This window comes from Oryza glaberrima, chromosome 2, assembly GCF_000147395.1.
Source record: "Oryza glaberrima chromosome 2, OglaRS2, whole genome shotgun sequence".
Taxonomy (NCBI): Eukaryota; Viridiplantae; Streptophyta; class Magnoliopsida; order Poales; family Poaceae; genus Oryza; species Oryza glaberrima.
Window position 1 is genome coordinate 23,480,174 of NC_068327.1, and position 17,353 is coordinate 23,497,526.

The following is a 17,353-nucleotide window of genomic DNA, read 5'->3' on the forward strand; positions in this document are numbered from 1 at the left end:
TAAAACTTTTATACATGTTTTCTTAGCGATCTAAAAACAATACTGAAAAATAAACTTCAATGAAAACCTCCCAAAATCAATTTAAATTTAAGGTTGAATATTTATATTTTAACTAATAAGTATAAGCATAAAAAAAAAGAGTCGTTACATCAATTCGCCAAAAAAAAAAACACGGGAGATCGATCAGTGGATCACACCATTTTCCAACGCCGGTGGGAAGCTGCCGCTGCTCCTGTTTGTCATTAGGGTAGGCCCACGTGAATGATAGATAGTACTAGGAAGGAAGCTGTCATCGCTGATGCGGCGAAGAGATCATCATCACCGCCGCGTCCATTGTCCGGTGGGGTGGACCGCGTCCACGGAGACGGAGGCCTCGAGCCGTCGAGCGCAGATGGAATCAAACCTTCCCCAAGCCAAGCCAGGAAAATCCGATCCACCCCCGACCTCCTCCTCCGCTTTCACGCAGGTCATCCATCCCACCAACTCCTCACCTCTTTCTCCTCCGAAGCAATCCACCACCGGTCAATTACTGGCATAAATTCCAAATAAAATACTTATTCGGGTTGCATATTCATAATTCCTTATGTTTTAAATAATGACACGGTTTACTATACTCTTATTATGATATATCCAATAAATAAACATATTTTTATTTTTATTATAACATTTTGTAAGACAAATCTATGTAGATTGTTTTAGTGTCTTTAAACTAAATATTTTTGAAGTTATTAATAGTTAAATTTATAAAAGTTTGGCTTCTAAAAAAAGTCAATAATTATGAAAATTGATGGAGTAACACTGCTACTCCTTTTCTTTTTCTTTATAAAAGTCAAGAATTATGAAAATTGATGGAGTAACACCGCTACTCTTTTTCTTTTTCTTTTACTTAAAGAAAAAGGAAAAAGAAATATATGCGATATTGGCAATTTAGCATCCCAGCGACAGCTATAAAAGGCGCTCCACCCCTCGTTAGCTCACCAGCTCTCCCCCAAGAGCTGCTTACCTAACATACTTTTACAACTCCACCATTGTCCATTGCCAAAGGCCTTCGATCTCGCCTCCCAGATCTGCCCCGCGTCGGCGAAGGTTGGTTGGAATGCTCTCTGTTTTCATCTCGTTTGCTTGCTTGGATGTTTCTATCCGTTTGCTGGTTTGCCGGTGAGGTGTTCGACCGATTGATTGGTTGATTGATTGATATGATCGTGTTGCGTGCGATGCGAGCAGATGAAGATCAACGTGCGGGGGTCGACGATGGTGCGGCCGGCGGAGGAGACGCCGCGGGTGAGGCTGTGGAACTCCAGCCTGGACCTGGTGGTGCCGCGGTTCCACACGCCGAGCGTCTACTTCTTCCGGCGCGGTGAGGCGGCGGCGGCGGAGGGCGGGAGCTACTTCGACGGGGAGAGGATGCGGCGGGCGCTGGCGGAGGCGCTGGTTCCGTTCTACCCGATGGCGGGGCGGCTGGCGCACGACGAGGACGGCCGCGTGGAGATCGACTGCAACGGGGAAGGCGTGCTGTTCGTCGAGGCCGACGCGCCGGGCGCCACCGTCGACGACTTCGGCGACTTCGCGCCCACCATGGACCTCAAGCGCCTCATCCCCACCGTCGACTACACCGACGGCATCTCCTCCTTCCCCATCCTCGTGCTCCAGGTATCCAATTCTCCTCCATTTTTTCTCCTCACGCGTAGTAGAAATCTATTCTATTTCTACCGCCACCAACTCGCTTGCTTGCGGGCGACGACCCAGTCAACACTCATGCAACAATCTCTGATTCAATGGCTAGGTGGTTAGTGGCTGGCCGCATCATGCCAACATTTTTTTTTTCTTTATTGGACCCTATCAAGCTCTAGCTTAGACCGAGTGAAGCCTCCATTCATGGTGCCAAATTGCCGACCAACCTACCTATGTGAATTATCGAAACACGTATGAATTTTTAGCATTTGTAGGCTTTTTTTAATATAGGAATTTTCATTAATTTATTCCTGGTATGAATCGAAAAGAAAAAAAATCATACCAGAAAACATTTGTTAGTACTGGAATTTTCTATGGAAATGATTAGCTTTATTCCTTAGAAATTTCCTGGAATGGCCACATATGCTCTCTGTTTTTATAGGCCTTCTATTAATACATGTCTCATGTCAACGATTATCTGAGTACGGTAATGACTAATGATTGGCCTGCGCACAGTTGAACCCTGTCATTAGATCCCATCAATTTGGAACATATGAATTTAAAAGTTTTTTTGCGGGAAATTTAAAAGAAATTGTACAGCATGAAAACAACCTAGCCGTGTAATTGTTTGGTTAGAACCATATATTCTGACAGCTAGACAAGTCGAAAACTACCATGAGAATTGGGGAAGGTGTTCTACCTACTTGAGTCCGACTTCTCGCTGTTGTTGTGACTTGCGAGCTATCATCGTTTCTTTTGTCAAACATGAAAGCGAAGTAGCGAACAAATTGTTTGATAAGATTGCCAGATCATATTTGTGCACAGCCTCACAATTGTCACAACTGCTCCAGTTGGTACATCATCAGCATCCACATGGGTGACCCCCTGACCCGGTTGAGATAGAGTGAGCTTAAGGGTGTGTTTAGTTCCTGAAAAAAGTTAAAAGTTTAAAGAAAATTGAGAGTTTAGAAAAAAAGTTAGAAGTTTATGTGTGTAGAAAAGTTTTTGATGTGATATGATGTGATGGAAAGTTGAGAATAGGGGGGAAATTAAACACGGCCTAACCAAACAACAAAATGTTAGTTATTTGCTGGACATCTTATTCTTCGGATGCACGACACATGTTGGTTGAAAGACAATGATGTACCAGCTAGAATGTAAAAAATAAAAAGCAATTTTACGGTACTTGAGAAGGTATAATGAGGTACCACTTTTTTTATTGTAAATTTGGTATCTCTTGGTACCGAGGTCTCATTGTATCTCCTCAAGGATCATCATAGAATTGCTCAAAAATAAATGTTTCTTTGTCTTTGCTTGTGCTAGCAAGCAAACCTTAATTTGATTGATCGTTCCATATAGTCTGCCCTTAATCAGGTTCTCCAGCTGTATATTTTCTGTCTAGGCTCCATCTATGATCCCATAATTGAGTTCAGGCATGTAAGGTGGTCTGCAACATCCAAGTTGGCTTGCCATGACCGAGACCTTGGGTATTATTCTAAGCAATCATTCGCTCATACACGTTTAGTGGGACAGAGGAAGTACGTTGAGATACAAGAGGTCAAATGAATTGCTTCTAGACGATTGGAATTTAATTTGGTAACGTTAGTTGAACTAGAGGTATCTTAGTGAAACGGTAGGTGCAATAAAGAAGTTGTGTCTTCCCTTAAGCACATGGTGCTGTGTGATCTCGTCCTTTTTTTTCCCACTCTAATAATTCTCAGGAGATTAAAGAAGTCTCGGTCACGTATAACTCTGTAAAAAGAATTATGTAATCTTTGTGAAAGAACAGAGCGGTTGGTTAAACTTTGGCGCCATTTTGCTCCAGGTGACCCACTTCAAGTGCGGAGGCGTCGCCCTCGGCGTGGGCATGCAGCACCACGTCGCCGACGGCTTCTCCGGCCTGCACTTCATCAACTCGTGGGCGGACCTCTGCCGCGGCGTCCCGATCGCCGTCATGCCGTTCATCGACCGCACCCTCGTCCGCGCCCGCGACCCGCCGGCGCCGTCGCACCCGCACGTCGAGTACCAGCCGGCGCCCGCCATGCTGGCCCCCGAGCCGCCGCAGGCGCTGACCGCCAAGCCGGCGCCGCCGCCCACCGCCGTGGACATCTTCAAGCTGTCCCGCTCCGACCTCGGCCGCCTCCGGTCCCAGCTCCCCCGCGGCGAGGGCGCGCCGCGGTACAGCACGTACGCGGTGCTCGCGGCGCACGTGTGGCGGTGCGCGTCGCTGGCCCGGGGCCTCCCCGCGGCGCAGCCCACCAAGCTGTACTGCGCCACGGACGGACGCCAGCGGCTGCAGCCGTCGCTGCCCGACGGCTACTTCGGCAACGTGATCTTCACGGCGACGCCGCTCGCGGAGGCCGGGAGGGTGACCGGGTCGCTGGCGGACGGCGCGGCGACGATCCAGTCGGCGCTGGACAGGATGGACAACGGCTACTGCCGGTCGGCGCTGGACTACCTGGAGCTGCAGCCCGACCTGTCGGCGCTGGTCCGCGGCGCGCACACGTTCCGGTGCCCCAACCTCGGCCTCACCAGCTGGGTGCGGCTGCCGATCCACGACGCCGACTTCGGTTGGGGGCGGCCGGTGTTCATGGGCCCCGGCGGCATCGCGTACGAGGGGCTCGCCTTCGTGCTCCCCAGCGCCAGCGGCGACGGCAGCCTGTCGGTGGCCATCTCGCTGCAGGCCGAGCACATGGAGAAGTTCCGCAAGATGATCTTCGACTTCTGATCCTCTGAAATCAAACTACACGCACGCACGCACGAACGCGCACATGCATGGAGAGGAGGCGGGGGTGGTTCTTAACAGCCTATCATCGGTAGGATGCAGCAACGATTCTTTGATTCCACACGTTAGTTCCTGCAAATTTTTCCCTTCCTGCCTTCCCGCTTTTGGGCAGGACACATTTTGTGCCAACTGTATTTGTATTGTGAACAGTTAATTAATCCGTAAACATTACGAAACACAGAGGGTTAATAAGGTTAATCGCGGTGGTTTACTTCGCCTATCAGCTTCTCAAAGTACAGAAATCGCATATGCAGGTCTTACAAACAGAAACGGTCTTCGTACTCAACTACAGCATTCCAAGCGAGGCCTAATGAACCACATGCATACGTGGCCAAGTGCGCGGTTGACGTGGCGACATGGGACCGGAGTTAGGCTGAATTCCAGCGCTCAAGTCACCTATCAGGGCGTGGAAAAACTGGAGGCTTGAGAGGGAGTAGGTTGAGAAGACGTGAAGCAACTCTGAGGGAGCTAGTTGGTGTTTGGTGGTGGTCAGTAGGTGAGGATTGGAGTATGGGACCCGATTCATTGCGATTTCGTAGCCGTCGTATCTCACGGATTATCTGGCAGGTGTGTGCAAGTGTGGAAGCAACCAAAAAGACTTCAGCTGGATAAAAAGGGACAAGTGAAGCACTAATCACTTGGGCTGGTGAGAATGAGATCAAAAGTGTCGGTCTAGCTCAAGAGTCTTGGCACGTAGAACTCGTGCTCATCGTCGGTCAAAATGGCACCAAATGGTAGAGAAAATTTGGTGTAGGATTAGTATCGCAAGGTACAGGGTGAGCAGTAAGGTAGAACTGTTTTCAGACAACGTGCATCCCACTTGTCTTATTAAAGAAGATGCATCCTTATCAGAATAACAGTTATTGCCCTGCTCTCTTGACCATCTCAATAGTCGACCAAACATCATGCTAAACCCGGATGCAGTACAGCAGACAAACAGTAGTACGTGGGTATATTTGTGGCAGTACACGTGCCAAATGTGGTCCAAGTGGGATCAACCGATTTTAGCGGGAATAACCGATGATCTTTGTGTTTTTAGAACGCAATACAAACGAAAACCCTCGTAATACGGACACATGCATACTCTATCCCTATCGATATCTTGGAAAGATTGTGCTGGTATATCTTGAGATTTACGAAGTTACCATGAACATCTCGTTGTTGACTTATACATCGCATATCACTAAAATAATAATTAGTTGTAAATGCGAGCACTCATATCAAATCTAGTACATGAATCCAAGTTGATTGGTTTCACCACAAGAAATCTAACCAGTTAAGCTATGCTCACTTCACTTTTTTTTTTTTGTTTATCATTAGACAAATGAAAATAACAAGAGGGTAACTATGGGCTCCATGTGTAAGGGAGGATAATTGGACAAAAGTGTGTTGTAACTCATTGGCACCATTGTTGCCTTCATCATTGCCACTGTACCATTAATTCATCATGCCTTGGTGTTAGAGGCGGCAACGGAATGGGTCGAGGCCGAATTGGACCGGAATGACCCCGTCCCAGAACCCACAACCGGAGGAAATGATCCCCACCCCCGCCAGGGCCCCACCATTTGCACCTTCGCGTCTCTGAGTGTCATTCGCCTCGCTGACTGTTGAGCATAGTATCTTGAGCTCCTCCTAGTGAGCGGTGTGGACCATCCATGACGGACATGCTCCTGTGTGGGTGAGGGGATAGTTGGACAAGCAAACACTAAGGGAGGAGGATGGCAGGCTGGCGGCATGGCATGACCATGCAGAAGCAACACTCACAGCTAGCCGAAAGCCTCATCTGCGGACAACGAGGGAGCAGGGTCCAGAGGAGGATAAATAGTGGCGCAACATGGTTGTGCGAGAGCAAATAGAAGACTAGCAGATGGTGACACGACTATGGGGTTGAGGGGAACAACAGCCACTTTGCGTCTTTGCAACTCAACTTGTTAGGGCAACAAAGTCGAAGCAACTGGCAACGTGCAGGTGTTGCGGGAAGGGATGTAGGGATAAGGTTGGGATGAGCAGGGCTTTTCCTTGGGTTATTAGTAGGATTATTGTCTTTTGCAATGGACTTGTAGGATGATCCAATGTACCTTACCGTTTCAAAGACTCGTAGGTGAAAACAAAAATCCACCCTGGTCCGCAAGGAGTTAAGCCCCTCCTTGACAGACCCACGGGTGAAAATGTACCTTTGTCCCCGTACGAGCGGGCGGGTACCTGGTGGGGACTTAACCCCAACAGGGCAATTGCCATCTCTACTTAGTGTTGACTTGTGGCGGCATGGTCTTGTGATGTCAAGTAGATAACATATCATTTAGTTAATTGTCAGATGGGCATGGTGTGCTTTAGCTTGCTTGGCTACGTGAGCGATGTTTGACACACATATGTGCCATGGACTTCTTTTTTATTCATGTGAACTTCTTTTTTTTTTGTTACATTGTAATAATTGGTTGTAGCTTGTTGAGCAAATGTCGGAATATTCTTTTTCATTATCTTAAAAGAAAAAGTGTGCCATAGACTGGTTTTCTTCCCTTCACTTGATAGAACACGTTTCGTACTTCGTCCAAATAGTTCACGCTTGCGGCACTGAGACAAAACATATGACCCTGTTTACCTGTTGCTTCTCTTGGCTTCCAGCCCTGTCACCCCCGGCGAGAAAAAGGACAATATGCCACTCCATTCGGTGGGTTTAGATAAAATGCCACCCAATACATTGCAAAGGATAAAATGCCACTCAATAGGTTACTTTAAGGATATTTTGCCACTTTGAAGGATTTTAAGACCAAAATACCTCTGGTTGTGGATAGAGAGGAAGAGGGAGGAGCGGAAGGTTGACCCGGACGACGCTCATGCTCGCCGGCAGCGGGTGGCGAGCGCACGGGGGCGGACTGCGACGTGCGGACAGGGGGAGGAAGACGGCGGCGCTTATCGGGAAGGACAGCGACGGCGATGGGGAAAGAAGACAACGGCGATAGGGGAGGAAGACGCTGACGAAGAGGGAGGAAGACGGCGGCTGCGACAAGGGAGGAAGGCGACGACTGCGATGGGGGAGGAAGACGGCGGTGGTGATGGGTGAGGAGGGCAACGCCGACGGGAGGGAGGAGGAGGCAATGACGATGATGCGATGGGCTCTCCAGCGCTGCTCGCACGTGTGCTCATTCCCTCCAGTGCCACCCTCGCGCGCTTACCGGCATCTTCTTCCTCTCCTTGTCACCGCTAGCGGGAGCACAGACGGCGCTCGTTCTTCCCTCGTCGCCACCCGTCACCGGCAACCATGGCCGCCGCTGTTCGACTCCCCTATCCGGCTCTCTCTCCCTTCCTCTCTCCCTCCATAGTAGGGGTATATTTGTGTTAAACCTCTTCAAAATTGTAAAATATCACAAAAATAACCTATTAAGTGATATTTTATTTTTTGCAATATATTGGGTGGCATTTCGTCGAAATCCACAATATAGAGTGGCATATTATCCTTTTTCTCCTCACCGGCTAGAGTCCAGCCTCCAGTCCAGGGCCCATCCACTTCTCCATAGACCGGACCCATCAAGCAGGCTAACAACTGAACCGGCCAACCCCTGCCTCCTTCCAGAAGCGCCCATCTCTATTCTCGACCCATCCATCCCGTCCGTCCGTTCGTCCGTCCGAGCCGGCGCCGCGCGAGTTATCCCCGTGCCGTGCGCGCTGCTCGAGTCGACGATAGCCAGCCAGCGACAGCGTGCAGCGGCCAAAGCCAAACTCCGCCCCCCTCCCTCCCTCCAATCCCCCCCCCCCCCCCCCCCCCCCCCCCAACCCATGGCTGCTCTCCTCCGCACGGCCGCCGCGCTCGCACCGCCGCCGCCGTCTCCCGCCCGGGATCCGCGCCGGCCGTCCTCCGCCGCCTCGTCGCTCGCCTTCGCCAGGCGCGCGGCGGCGCGGCCGCTCCGGGCGCAGCCGCTCCTGCCGCCGGCGGCTCGGCGAGTCCCTGGCTTCGTCGCGGGCCCGCTGCTGCGGCGGCGGCCGTGGGTAGGAGCCACCGAGGCTGACGAGGCCGCGCAGACGGCGACTGAGGTGAGAGGGGCTTGCTTCCCCATCCCCCTCGGGGGGTAATTTTTGCTGTAGCTACTGTGTCCGATCGATAAGCAGTTATTTTGAAGAGGGCATATTAGATTTGTAATTTTTGTAGCGTATCAGATAAAAGCTAGATAGCAGTGCTTGGTTCAGAACCACAAATTGCTCATCCGTAGGATACACAAGTTTTGTGTATTAGTAACTCTTTTAGGTCATGGTGTGGTATTTGATCGCTTCATACTAGCATTTTCTGCACGAATTGTTTACAAGTAGTATCTACCTTGTTTGTACCATATCTCATTTAAGCTTATGTATCCATCGAATTAATGCGAACTGGCTTTAGATGCAGGAATCTTGTGGGTGGTTTTATGTTTAGTTGATCAGCTTTTTCTATATGCTATTATGTCAATTAACAAAGAAATCCCATTCTGTGCTTTATTTGGGTGATGCAAAAGTTCTGCACTACCTATGTTCTGTGCAAAAAGTTGGCACTGAAAGCTTGGCTTATCATGATGGATGATAAAATGATTGAATTTAATACTCAATGTAGGATTTTTGTTTCACCTGATTTAATTAGTTTGGTAAAATTCTAATGGAATGCCAACTAAAGTACTTTTTCCTGACTTCTAATGGTTCACATTCTAAAGTAAGTTACTTTTCTTAATTTGCATTCAGCATAACCATGTGGTCCTCAAGCCGGTCAAGATAAATAAATGTTTTATTTAGCTTAGCCGTTGTGCAGTACTCCCTCCGCCACAAAAGTTAGACATATTTCACATTTGAGTTTTTCCAAATAAGTTGTTCCTATTTGTAGTCTTTATACATTCAATACATAAATGAAGAGATAAATTAAATGTTTGATTAGAACCCAAGGAGTCATTTAAATACTCATTGGTTGCATGCTTGCATTCACTACTTGATTTTGTAACATCCAAGATGATTTAATTTCTCCTTGGTCTTGGTGACAAAAGTGATATGTGTAACTTTTGTGGATGGAGGGAGTATGAAAGTTGGAAGGATCTGTTCTTTTTCATGACTAAGGCTGGAAATGGCAAAGTTTTGCTGATATGGGATTATTTCCAACCTATTTTGCATGTCATTGATCTATTGGGGAATCACATTTAGCATAGGTCCTCTTTTAGGAACTTGTACATCAGTACTTGTAAGTGTTTGCCATAGTTGTTGTGTAACTTCAGTATTATGAATGCATTTTAGCTGTGCCTTCCACACTTCCCTGTGCTTACACGTGTGAAGATGCTATTTTATTTTCTCAATGTTTCCTATCTTTGGCCCATGTGTATTTTGCAATCGAGTTACTTGATAACATGTAGTTATTGCATTGTTGCAAAAATCTTTTCTCTGACTCTTTACTAGTCACATTTAGCTATCCTGTTCTATTTCCTTAGATTCTGTAAGAGCAAGGCTAGATTATATAGTAGGTCAGTAATGCGACCATTTCATTTTCCAGTTTTTAACACGAGGGCCTGTGCAGATTATACTATAGGTTTATAGCACAAGAGTGTAGTGCATCTCTTTGTCAATATTTGAGGTAAGAAACTGCATTCTGCTGAAGAGTCGTATAAATGTAATACTGACAGTTGTTGAGGTGGCATGTAGCACAGTAGCAGTATGTTATTTCACTTCCACTGCTAATATAAAAGCAAAAGAAGTTGACCCTTGTCAATAGAAACACTTGGCTTCTTATTTAGACATCTTTTTTGATGTCACAGGAGGATTCTGAAACTGGAGAAACTGGTGCAGATGATGCCGCTGCAGCCACAGAAGAAACTCCCTCTGTTATTGTCACAGCATTGCAATCATACAAGGAAGCTTTGGTTAATGATGATGAAACAAAAGTCGCTGAGATAGAGGACTTTTTATTCTCTATTGAGGAGGAGAAAAATTCTCTTTTGAGCAAAATCAGTACCTTAGGCGCAGAATTGACAACTGAGCGAGACCGTATCTTGAGGATAAGTGCTGACTTTGATAACTACAGGAAAAGGGTAGAAAGAGAGAAGCTTTCGTTGATGACAAATGTGCAAGGGGAAGTTATAGAGAGCTTGCTGCCTGTCCTCGACAACTTTGAAAGAGCAAAAACACAAATAAAGGTGGAAACTGAGCAAGAAACAAAAATAAACAACAGCTATCAGAGCATTTATAAGCAATTTATTGATATTCTGAACTCACTAGGAGTTGAAGATGTGGAGACTGTTGGCAAACCATTTGATCCTATGGTAAGCATTGTTAGCAGCACATGACATACTAATCCAGTTAACTTTTGAATCAAACACTTATTTACTCAAATATTAAAATTTCCATGTCTCTTTTAAATTTTGTGCCTTCCATGGTTTTGGGTGATAAGTCTACTATAAAGGGCTGGATATGTGTAGGAATCTATTTTATTTTCCAAAATTTCTTGGGTTTTCAAAGGGTGTTACTTTTCTTAATAAGAATTGTTTGTGCACCTTCTGTTTCAGCTTCATGAGGCTATTATGAGAGAAGAATCAGTGGAGTATGAAGAAGGGGTCATCCTTCAGGAATTTCGTAAGGGTTTTATACTTGGGGAGAGACTATTGCGCCCTGCTATGGTCAAGGTGTCTGCAGGACCAGGCCCTGAAAAACCCGTGTATGACGATCCTGCGATGGTTGAAGATAGCGTAGCACCTCAAAAGGTCAAGGAGGCTGAAGATGATGGTTTTGATGATGATAATGCTGAGTGATGGGGCTTTATTTTTTATTTCACAGGAAAAATCCAGAAATTTTGATGTTTTTTCTGGAATGTGTCAAGCAGGTAATAGGATAGAGTTAGAAATTTGACTCAAATGTGTCGTTCCCACTTCCTGCTGTTGACGCTGAGTGTTGATATTGCCTCAAAATTTCTGTTTCCTCTGCGTGTGGTCAATTGTTATGGTTAGGAAATTTTCTCAGTTCATCGAGCAGTTGCAATGATAAGCTGAGGTAAATTGGTTTGGTTTTTGATCGGTTGGGAGTATTGGAGATCATGTAAAACAACAGTAGAGAATTCGATCCGCTCTTTTTTATTTCTTGTTTCCAATCTTTCAACATTTCGCTGCAAATACGTTTTCTTGTCTATTTCTTCTGTTTAACTACTGGAGCGTGCCTGCTGCCTTGTGTGCTTGTGGTCTTTGTGGACTACCGGTCACTCGATCACCATCTAGAAATTTCCCAGTCCAGACTTGTAACCTGCCATCAAGAATCAGGCTATGCACTTGATTTCATGGGAAACCTTAAACAAAAACAGAAGATCTCCAGTCTTGCAACTTGCCATCAAGAAGCAGGCTATGCACTGGATTTCTTGAAAAACATTAAACATAAATACTCACATGCTGTTCTTTACAGAGACTTGTATCCTAATGGTGACGAAGTACTTTTGAGCTGTCCTAGGATGGTACTACTATCTCACATGCTTGCCGCAGCGTTTAAGTTTTAAATCTGTTGAGAAATCTCTTGAAACAAAGGCATCATTTGCTCAGTATAGTTAGCAACCAAGTGACGGTGAAGAATTACTAGTAGACTTTACACATGTCAGGAGTCTTTTAACTATTTGCCACTCTTACGAGTAGTGCTTAACGATTTGCCACTGAACCCACATATTATAGACACATGAGGGCCCACATGTTATAGATATGGTGTGACAAATCGTTAATTGCCATGTCCCAAGAGTGGCAAATAGTAAAATTTCCCCATGTCAGGATGTCTAGTGTGAGTCGTCCCAGGTGACCCAGTAGTGTGCCGTCGCGACGACACGAAAATTGCACAAGCCCCTCGTGACCGCTCTTCGACACCGAGATGGAAATGGCGGCGGCGGCGGCGGCGGCCGTCGGCGTGCTGCTCCCGTTCCCGTTCTACTGGGCGCTCTGGAACCACCCGCAGCGGTGGGTCGACCTGTGCGGCGGCGCTGACCCGTGCCGCCGGATGGCGCAGGTGTCCCACGTCCTCAAGGCGCTGCAGCTCCTCGCCCTCGCCTCCGTCGCCTCCTTCTCCTGGCCGCCGCCGCTGTACTCTGTCGCCCTCCTCGCCGTCGGCCAGTACCTCAATTTCAAGTAAGCGAAGATATATCCCCTTAAACCCCTCTTCCGACAGTCGGACGCGATGCTATCCCCTCGTTCGGATCGTCTGCGACTTTCTAGTTTCTATGTTTGTGTTGCTAGGTTTTCGGTGTAATTTATTTGTTCCCATCTCTGATCTTTCCATGATAAAGAATCCACCAATCAGTAGTTCAGCACCAAAATTTTGCAATTGTATAAATCTGTGTTGGTCATAGCCCTGTTGGTCGTTTGCCGATTTAGTGCTGCAGACTGCAGAATCAGCAGTATGCTAAAGGGACAAAGGGAGAGTTAGGGATGCGACGATTTTCAAGCAGGATCAACGATCATCTGCTTCTATCTACCAATTATTACTGATTTATGAATTTTCTCTATGATTTGTCAGAATGGCATCAGCAAAACACACACACATAAAAAAAAATATAGCTGGAGTATAATTTTAAAAGCACAAGCAATGCTCTCATCTAATATGAAAAAAATAGGACGAATTTCATCTTAAGTTGATGTGTACTCGTAATGCTCTATAATGGACTGATGCATCTACTGACTGTCCCGTTCTCGGTAGTATTTGTTTTACATTTTAACACTATCATTTTCGCTCTGTTTTTTTTTTGTCCTAAAACCTTGTCTTCCTTAAATGATTTCCAAACTTTGAAATAAGATAAGGCCTTCAATATTAGTTATAAACATTTAAAATTGTTTATAATTGTTAACGATTTAACCATAAAAATGCTAATCCACGACTCATTGAGTTTGATAACTGTGGAAACGCTACCTTGGGGATTAGTCACTGCTAACTTATTTTTATGCTAATTCCTATGCATTCTATTTTGGAATTTCTAGCAACTCTTTACACCAGTAGGAAATAGTTTGAGGTGGTCAAGGAGGCACTCAAGCTCCATACTCTGTTTATATTCTGATTTTGGCATCCTGTCTCAGTCTAGCAGCATGTGTGCTTTGTTCTTTGGATGACCACTTCCCTATATTCTCGAAAATTGAAAGGGCCACTTTTGTAACTCATATTATTTGAGCATTTGGTGGATATGAGTATAAAACACAATGGTTTAGTAGACTGAATTCTAATTTATCAATTATCACAAAGACGGAAGGGGTTCATCATTATTCAGTTAGCTTGTGTCTGATATATGCGATTTCTCTTCAGGGTGTACCAGCTGCTCGGTGAGTCAGGGACCTACTACGGCGTCCGATTTGGAAAGAAAATCCCATGGGTGACGGAATTTCCGTTTGGTTATATCAAAGACCCTCAATATGTTGGCAGCATGCTCAGCCTTGTGGCACTGCTGTGTTGGGTTCCATTCCAATATGTTCTTCTCTGGTGCCTCGGCTATGTTTTCATGATGTGGGTGGAAAGCAAGGAAGATCCTGCCACTCGTGCCAAGCTGCTCTCCTGATCAGTTAGCTGCCGTAGAATCTGTAGCAGGCTGTCCCTTAGCTGTTCTTCTTTGATGTCTCTCTGACAATGAGTGAAAGTCCGAACTCGATCGATTGATTCAATAAAAAAGATGTGCCATATTTTTGCTGCCAAGTGATTAGCAGCCGTTTTGGCGCATCATATTTCAGTTAGGTATATGTACTATACTGTTTCAGAGCTAGGTATATTTCAGAATTCGCCGGCCAGTTCACGTACGAGAGCGGCGACTTCGTCCTGGTAAGCAAGTGAGCAAGAGGCGGGAGGCCGAGGAGATGGTCGCTGCCGCCGGCATCCCGGCGGAGTGCGCGGCCGTTGTGGAGGACTTCTGCCGCAGCGCCGCCGCCATTGCCAAGCACTCGTTCTGGACCGGACACCGGCGTTACTACCAGGAGCACGACAGGGACGACGGTTACTCTGACGAGTGTTAACACGGAGTGGTGGATCCAGAAAATCGATTCGTTGGTGTCATAACGTGTTTATCGGTATTGTAGTATGTTAATTGTGTTTAGATCATAGTGTTATAACATATGGATAAGCAGTTTTGTTATAGATTTTGCCGAAAGTCGTCGGTGTCGCTTGACACCGCTCATACTGCTGTAGATCCGCACTGATCGTTGCAGCAGGTTGAGATTCACTGGATTTTGTACATAATCTTTTAATTACTGATGAACCCATGGTGTAACTGGGTTTCAAATTTCACGGAAGCGGTAGTCAAATGCCTAGGAAGCATGACTAGTGATACTACAAAAATAAATTTCCGTTTAGTTCACAGGCACTGTACATCAATAGAACAAAGCAAGACGTAAATTTCATCAAATCAAATAGTACTACCTAGAAGCAAGCAAATTAACATGATTTTGTATAGGGTACCAAATTCATTCTTAGCTTCCTCCATGATTCAGGAGTGATTGTAGATCTCGAAGGAAGGGGTGCACGATCTGCACGGGATGACATCCACGTACCCGGAGTCATCGCCGCGACAACTGTAAGCTATCTCTCCTGCCATGTGAGAAAGCTCAGGCCCGAACTGAGAATCAAATCCTTCCTGCTTGGTGATGGAGCAGCCCTGAAGCATCAGGTGCATCGGAAGCACCAGCTTGACAGCAGGTGCATCGGAAGCACCAGCTTGACAGTGATCTGGCCAATCCACACGAACTCCTGCACATAGTCCATGTCGGCGTTGATCATGTGATCCACGAGACGCTGGAGGATGACGCACCAAAAGCGCTTCTGTGGGTTGGATCACATTAGGGAGATCAAAACTCACATGCGTAGGAACGACCCGTTCAGGGCGGCCGCGATCTATTTAGCCGTACCTGCTATCGCCAGATCATCTGCCTCGCCGCACAAAGCGAACGCCTTGAAGTGGTACCAGCACTCCTCCTTGGACATCTTGTTCTTGGTTCTGATCGCCTCCTCCATCACGTCAAAGCCCGCGATTCGATCGTGTTCGCTTGTGATGACAACCTTGCTCCAACGTGCCATGAGCAGGGACCTGTTCCGGGCAAAGCGCTCTTGTTGGGCGATGTTGCGCACAACATCGAGGTAGTGCCTAATTCGGTGATCTTCCATGCTCCGGCTTGACGTGTCCATGGTGGCGGCCACAGCTGCGCCAGCAGTGTGCAGGTACAACAACACGTTGTAGAGGCCGAAGTGCTCGATCACCGTGAAGTGCGCACGCACTCTGGCGTCGCGGGAGGCATCGTGTATGAGGGTGCTCTTCCCCGTGCCCCTAGGGCCGATGATCGGAAGGATGCCGACGTGCGCAGCCATCTCGTCCTCCTTGAGCAGGAACGCGATGTTCCGTTCCTTCTCGTCGTGACGCTTGATCGGCACACACCTCTCTGTGTTGATGCTGACCCTTCGGGGCACCCGCCGGTAGCACATATTATTTGAGCATTTGGCAATATGAGTATACTACACAACAGTTTATAGTAGACTAAGTTTTGTATTTATCACAAAGTCGGAAGGGGTTAATCATCATTCAGTTAGTAAACTTGTGGTTGATATATGTGATTTCTCTTCAGAGTGTACCAGTTATTCAGTGAGTCTGGCATCTACTGCGGTGTTCGATTTGGAAAGAAAATCCCATGGGTGACAGAATTCCTGTTTGGTTATATCAAAGACCCTCAATATGTTGGTAGCATCCTCAGCCTTGTAGCACTGCTTTGTTGGGTTCCTTTCCAGTATGTTCTGCTCTGGTGCCTCGGCTACGTTTTCATGATGTGGGTGGAAAGCAAGGAAGATCCTGTCACTCATGCCAAACTGCTCTCCTGATCAGTGATCACTTATTAGTTGTTGTTCTTGGATGTGTCTGACAACGAGTGAAAGTTTGAACTTGGTCGATTGAATCAATAAATGATGTGCCATATTTTTGCTACATGATGTACGTGCTCGGCAACAGGAGGCCACGCAACTCTCTTGCTAGCGCTTTACCACCGGATGTGCTTGGACAAGTGGGTGTCCATGAAGCGGACGTGCTCATCGTTAGCCGGTGCCGAAATATCTCTAGCTGTACAACCATGATGATAACTACTACCAGGAGCACGGCGAGGACGACGATTACTCTTACGAATGTTAACATGGAGACCATTGAGTTCGAGTATGAGTCCAACTAGTTTTGACCAATGCAGCAGGGTGAGGTTCACTTTTTTTCCTTTTGACATAGAAAATTTCCATTATCTCAGACCCAGTGAGATCACTGGCCACCATCACCTCCACCTTAGGTGGTACATCATCCCACCTGAGAATGTCATGGAGTTCAATATTACAACCCAGTGCTGCAACTGCGTGCGCCACCCGATTATATCCCCGAGGGCAATACTTGATAGTGAAAGAATTAAAATTAGAGTTTACAAAACTCTTCAGATCATAGATGACGCCGCCCAACACCAACAAAGCAAAAGTGTTGCATGCCAACGCAGATTTTAGCATCATTAAGTCTCTTTCAGCTACCACCCCCTACATTATGCATTCGCTCGCAGCTTTGATACCAGCTACATAGGCATGAACTTCTGGATGAAAAGCATCCATCATAAATTGAGCTCGTCTTGCTCCAGCTGAATGGTCCCTAATGACGAAGCCCCATCCTCCCGTTCTGGAATATTTTGATCAAAATTACCATCGGAATTTATGTTTATTTCTCCATCTCCAATCTGCACCACTTCTGTGCGTTTCCCCGCGTCTGCTTCTTTTCTTTCTCCGACTGTGCTGCTATGATGTATATGCTAGCTCAGCTAGGGTTCTTATCTTCTCACTATCCCTTGCTCTATTTTGCTCCCCCCACCATTGCCATAGGGTGATTGTTGCTAACATCCCTTCCTTGATGAGGCGAAACCAGATTTTCTCCATCACATCTCTTCCTGATGT

The 17,353-nt window shown here is 46.6% G+C and overlaps 3 protein-coding genes and 1 pseudogene across 3 annotated transcripts; 3 read left to right on the forward strand and 1 right to left on the reverse strand.

Annotated features, from left to right (window-relative positions):
- The first annotated feature begins 984 nt into the window (after nucleotides 1–984).
- LOC127763313 (hydroxycinnamoyltransferase 2) lies at nucleotides 985–4,654 on the forward strand. The gene is made up of 3 exons (XM_052287969.1): nucleotides 985–1,086; nucleotides 1,225–1,650; nucleotides 3,497–4,654. Exons 2-3 carry the CDS (start codon nucleotides 1,225–1,227, stop codon nucleotides 4,397–4,399), a joined length of 1,329 nt encoding a protein of 442 aa, XP_052143929.1. The 5' UTR covers nucleotides 985–1,086; the 3' UTR covers nucleotides 4,400–4,654.
- Nucleotides 4,655–8,226: 3,572 nt separating this feature from the next.
- LOC127761112 (uncharacterized) lies at nucleotides 8,227–11,578 on the forward strand. The gene is made up of 3 exons (XM_052285338.1): nucleotides 8,227–8,485; nucleotides 10,216–10,719; nucleotides 10,963–11,578. Exons 1-3 carry the CDS (start codon nucleotides 8,231–8,233, stop codon nucleotides 11,203–11,205), a joined length of 1,002 nt encoding a protein of 333 aa, XP_052141298.1. The 5' UTR covers nucleotides 8,227–8,230; the 3' UTR covers nucleotides 11,206–11,578.
- A 634-nt stretch (nucleotides 11,579–12,212) lies between these two features.
- Nucleotides 12,213–14,412, forward strand: LOC127761855 (phosphatidyl-N-methylethanolamine N-methyltransferase). The gene is made up of 2 exons (XM_052286187.1): nucleotides 12,213–12,549; nucleotides 13,715–14,412. Exons 1-2 carry the CDS (start codon nucleotides 12,296–12,298, stop codon nucleotides 13,962–13,964), a joined length of 504 nt encoding a protein of 167 aa, XP_052142147.1. The 5' UTR covers nucleotides 12,213–12,295; the 3' UTR covers nucleotides 13,965–14,412.
- A 333-nt stretch (nucleotides 14,413–14,745) lies between these two features.
- LOC127762609 (disease resistance protein RGA2-like) lies at nucleotides 14,746–15,871 on the reverse strand (annotated as a pseudogene).
- Nucleotides 15,872–17,353: the final 1,482 nt, after the last annotated feature.

Excerpts from the sequence above, each read along its gene's own strand:
- LOC127763313 (XM_052287969.1), top strand. The coding sequence starts at position 1,225 with ATGAAGATCAACGTGCGGGGGTCGACGATGGTGCGGCCGGCGGAGGAG. Across the intron at positions 1,651-3,496 it reads TCCCCATCCTCGTGCTCCAG|GTGACCCACTTCAAGTGCGG; the intron begins GTATCCAATTCT and ends ATTTTGCTCCAG.
- LOC127761112 (XM_052285338.1), top strand. The coding sequence starts at position 8,231 with ATGGCTGCTCTCCTCCGCACGGCCGCCGCGCTCGCACCGCCGCCGCCG. Across the intron at positions 8,486-10,215 it reads CCGCGCAGACGGCGACTGAG|GAGGATTCTGAAACTGGAGA; the intron begins GTGAGAGGGGCT and ends TTGATGTCACAG. Across the intron at positions 10,720-10,962 it reads GCAAACCATTTGATCCTATG|CTTCATGAGGCTATTATGAG; the intron begins GTAAGCATTGTT and ends CTTCTGTTTCAG.
- LOC127761855 (XM_052286187.1), top strand. The coding sequence starts at position 12,296 with ATGGAAATGGCGGCGGCGGCGGCGGCGGCCGTCGGCGTGCTGCTCCCG. Across the intron at positions 12,550-13,714 it reads GGCCAGTACCTCAATTTCAA|GGTGTACCAGCTGCTCGGTG; the intron begins GTAAGCGAAGAT and ends ATTTCTCTTCAG.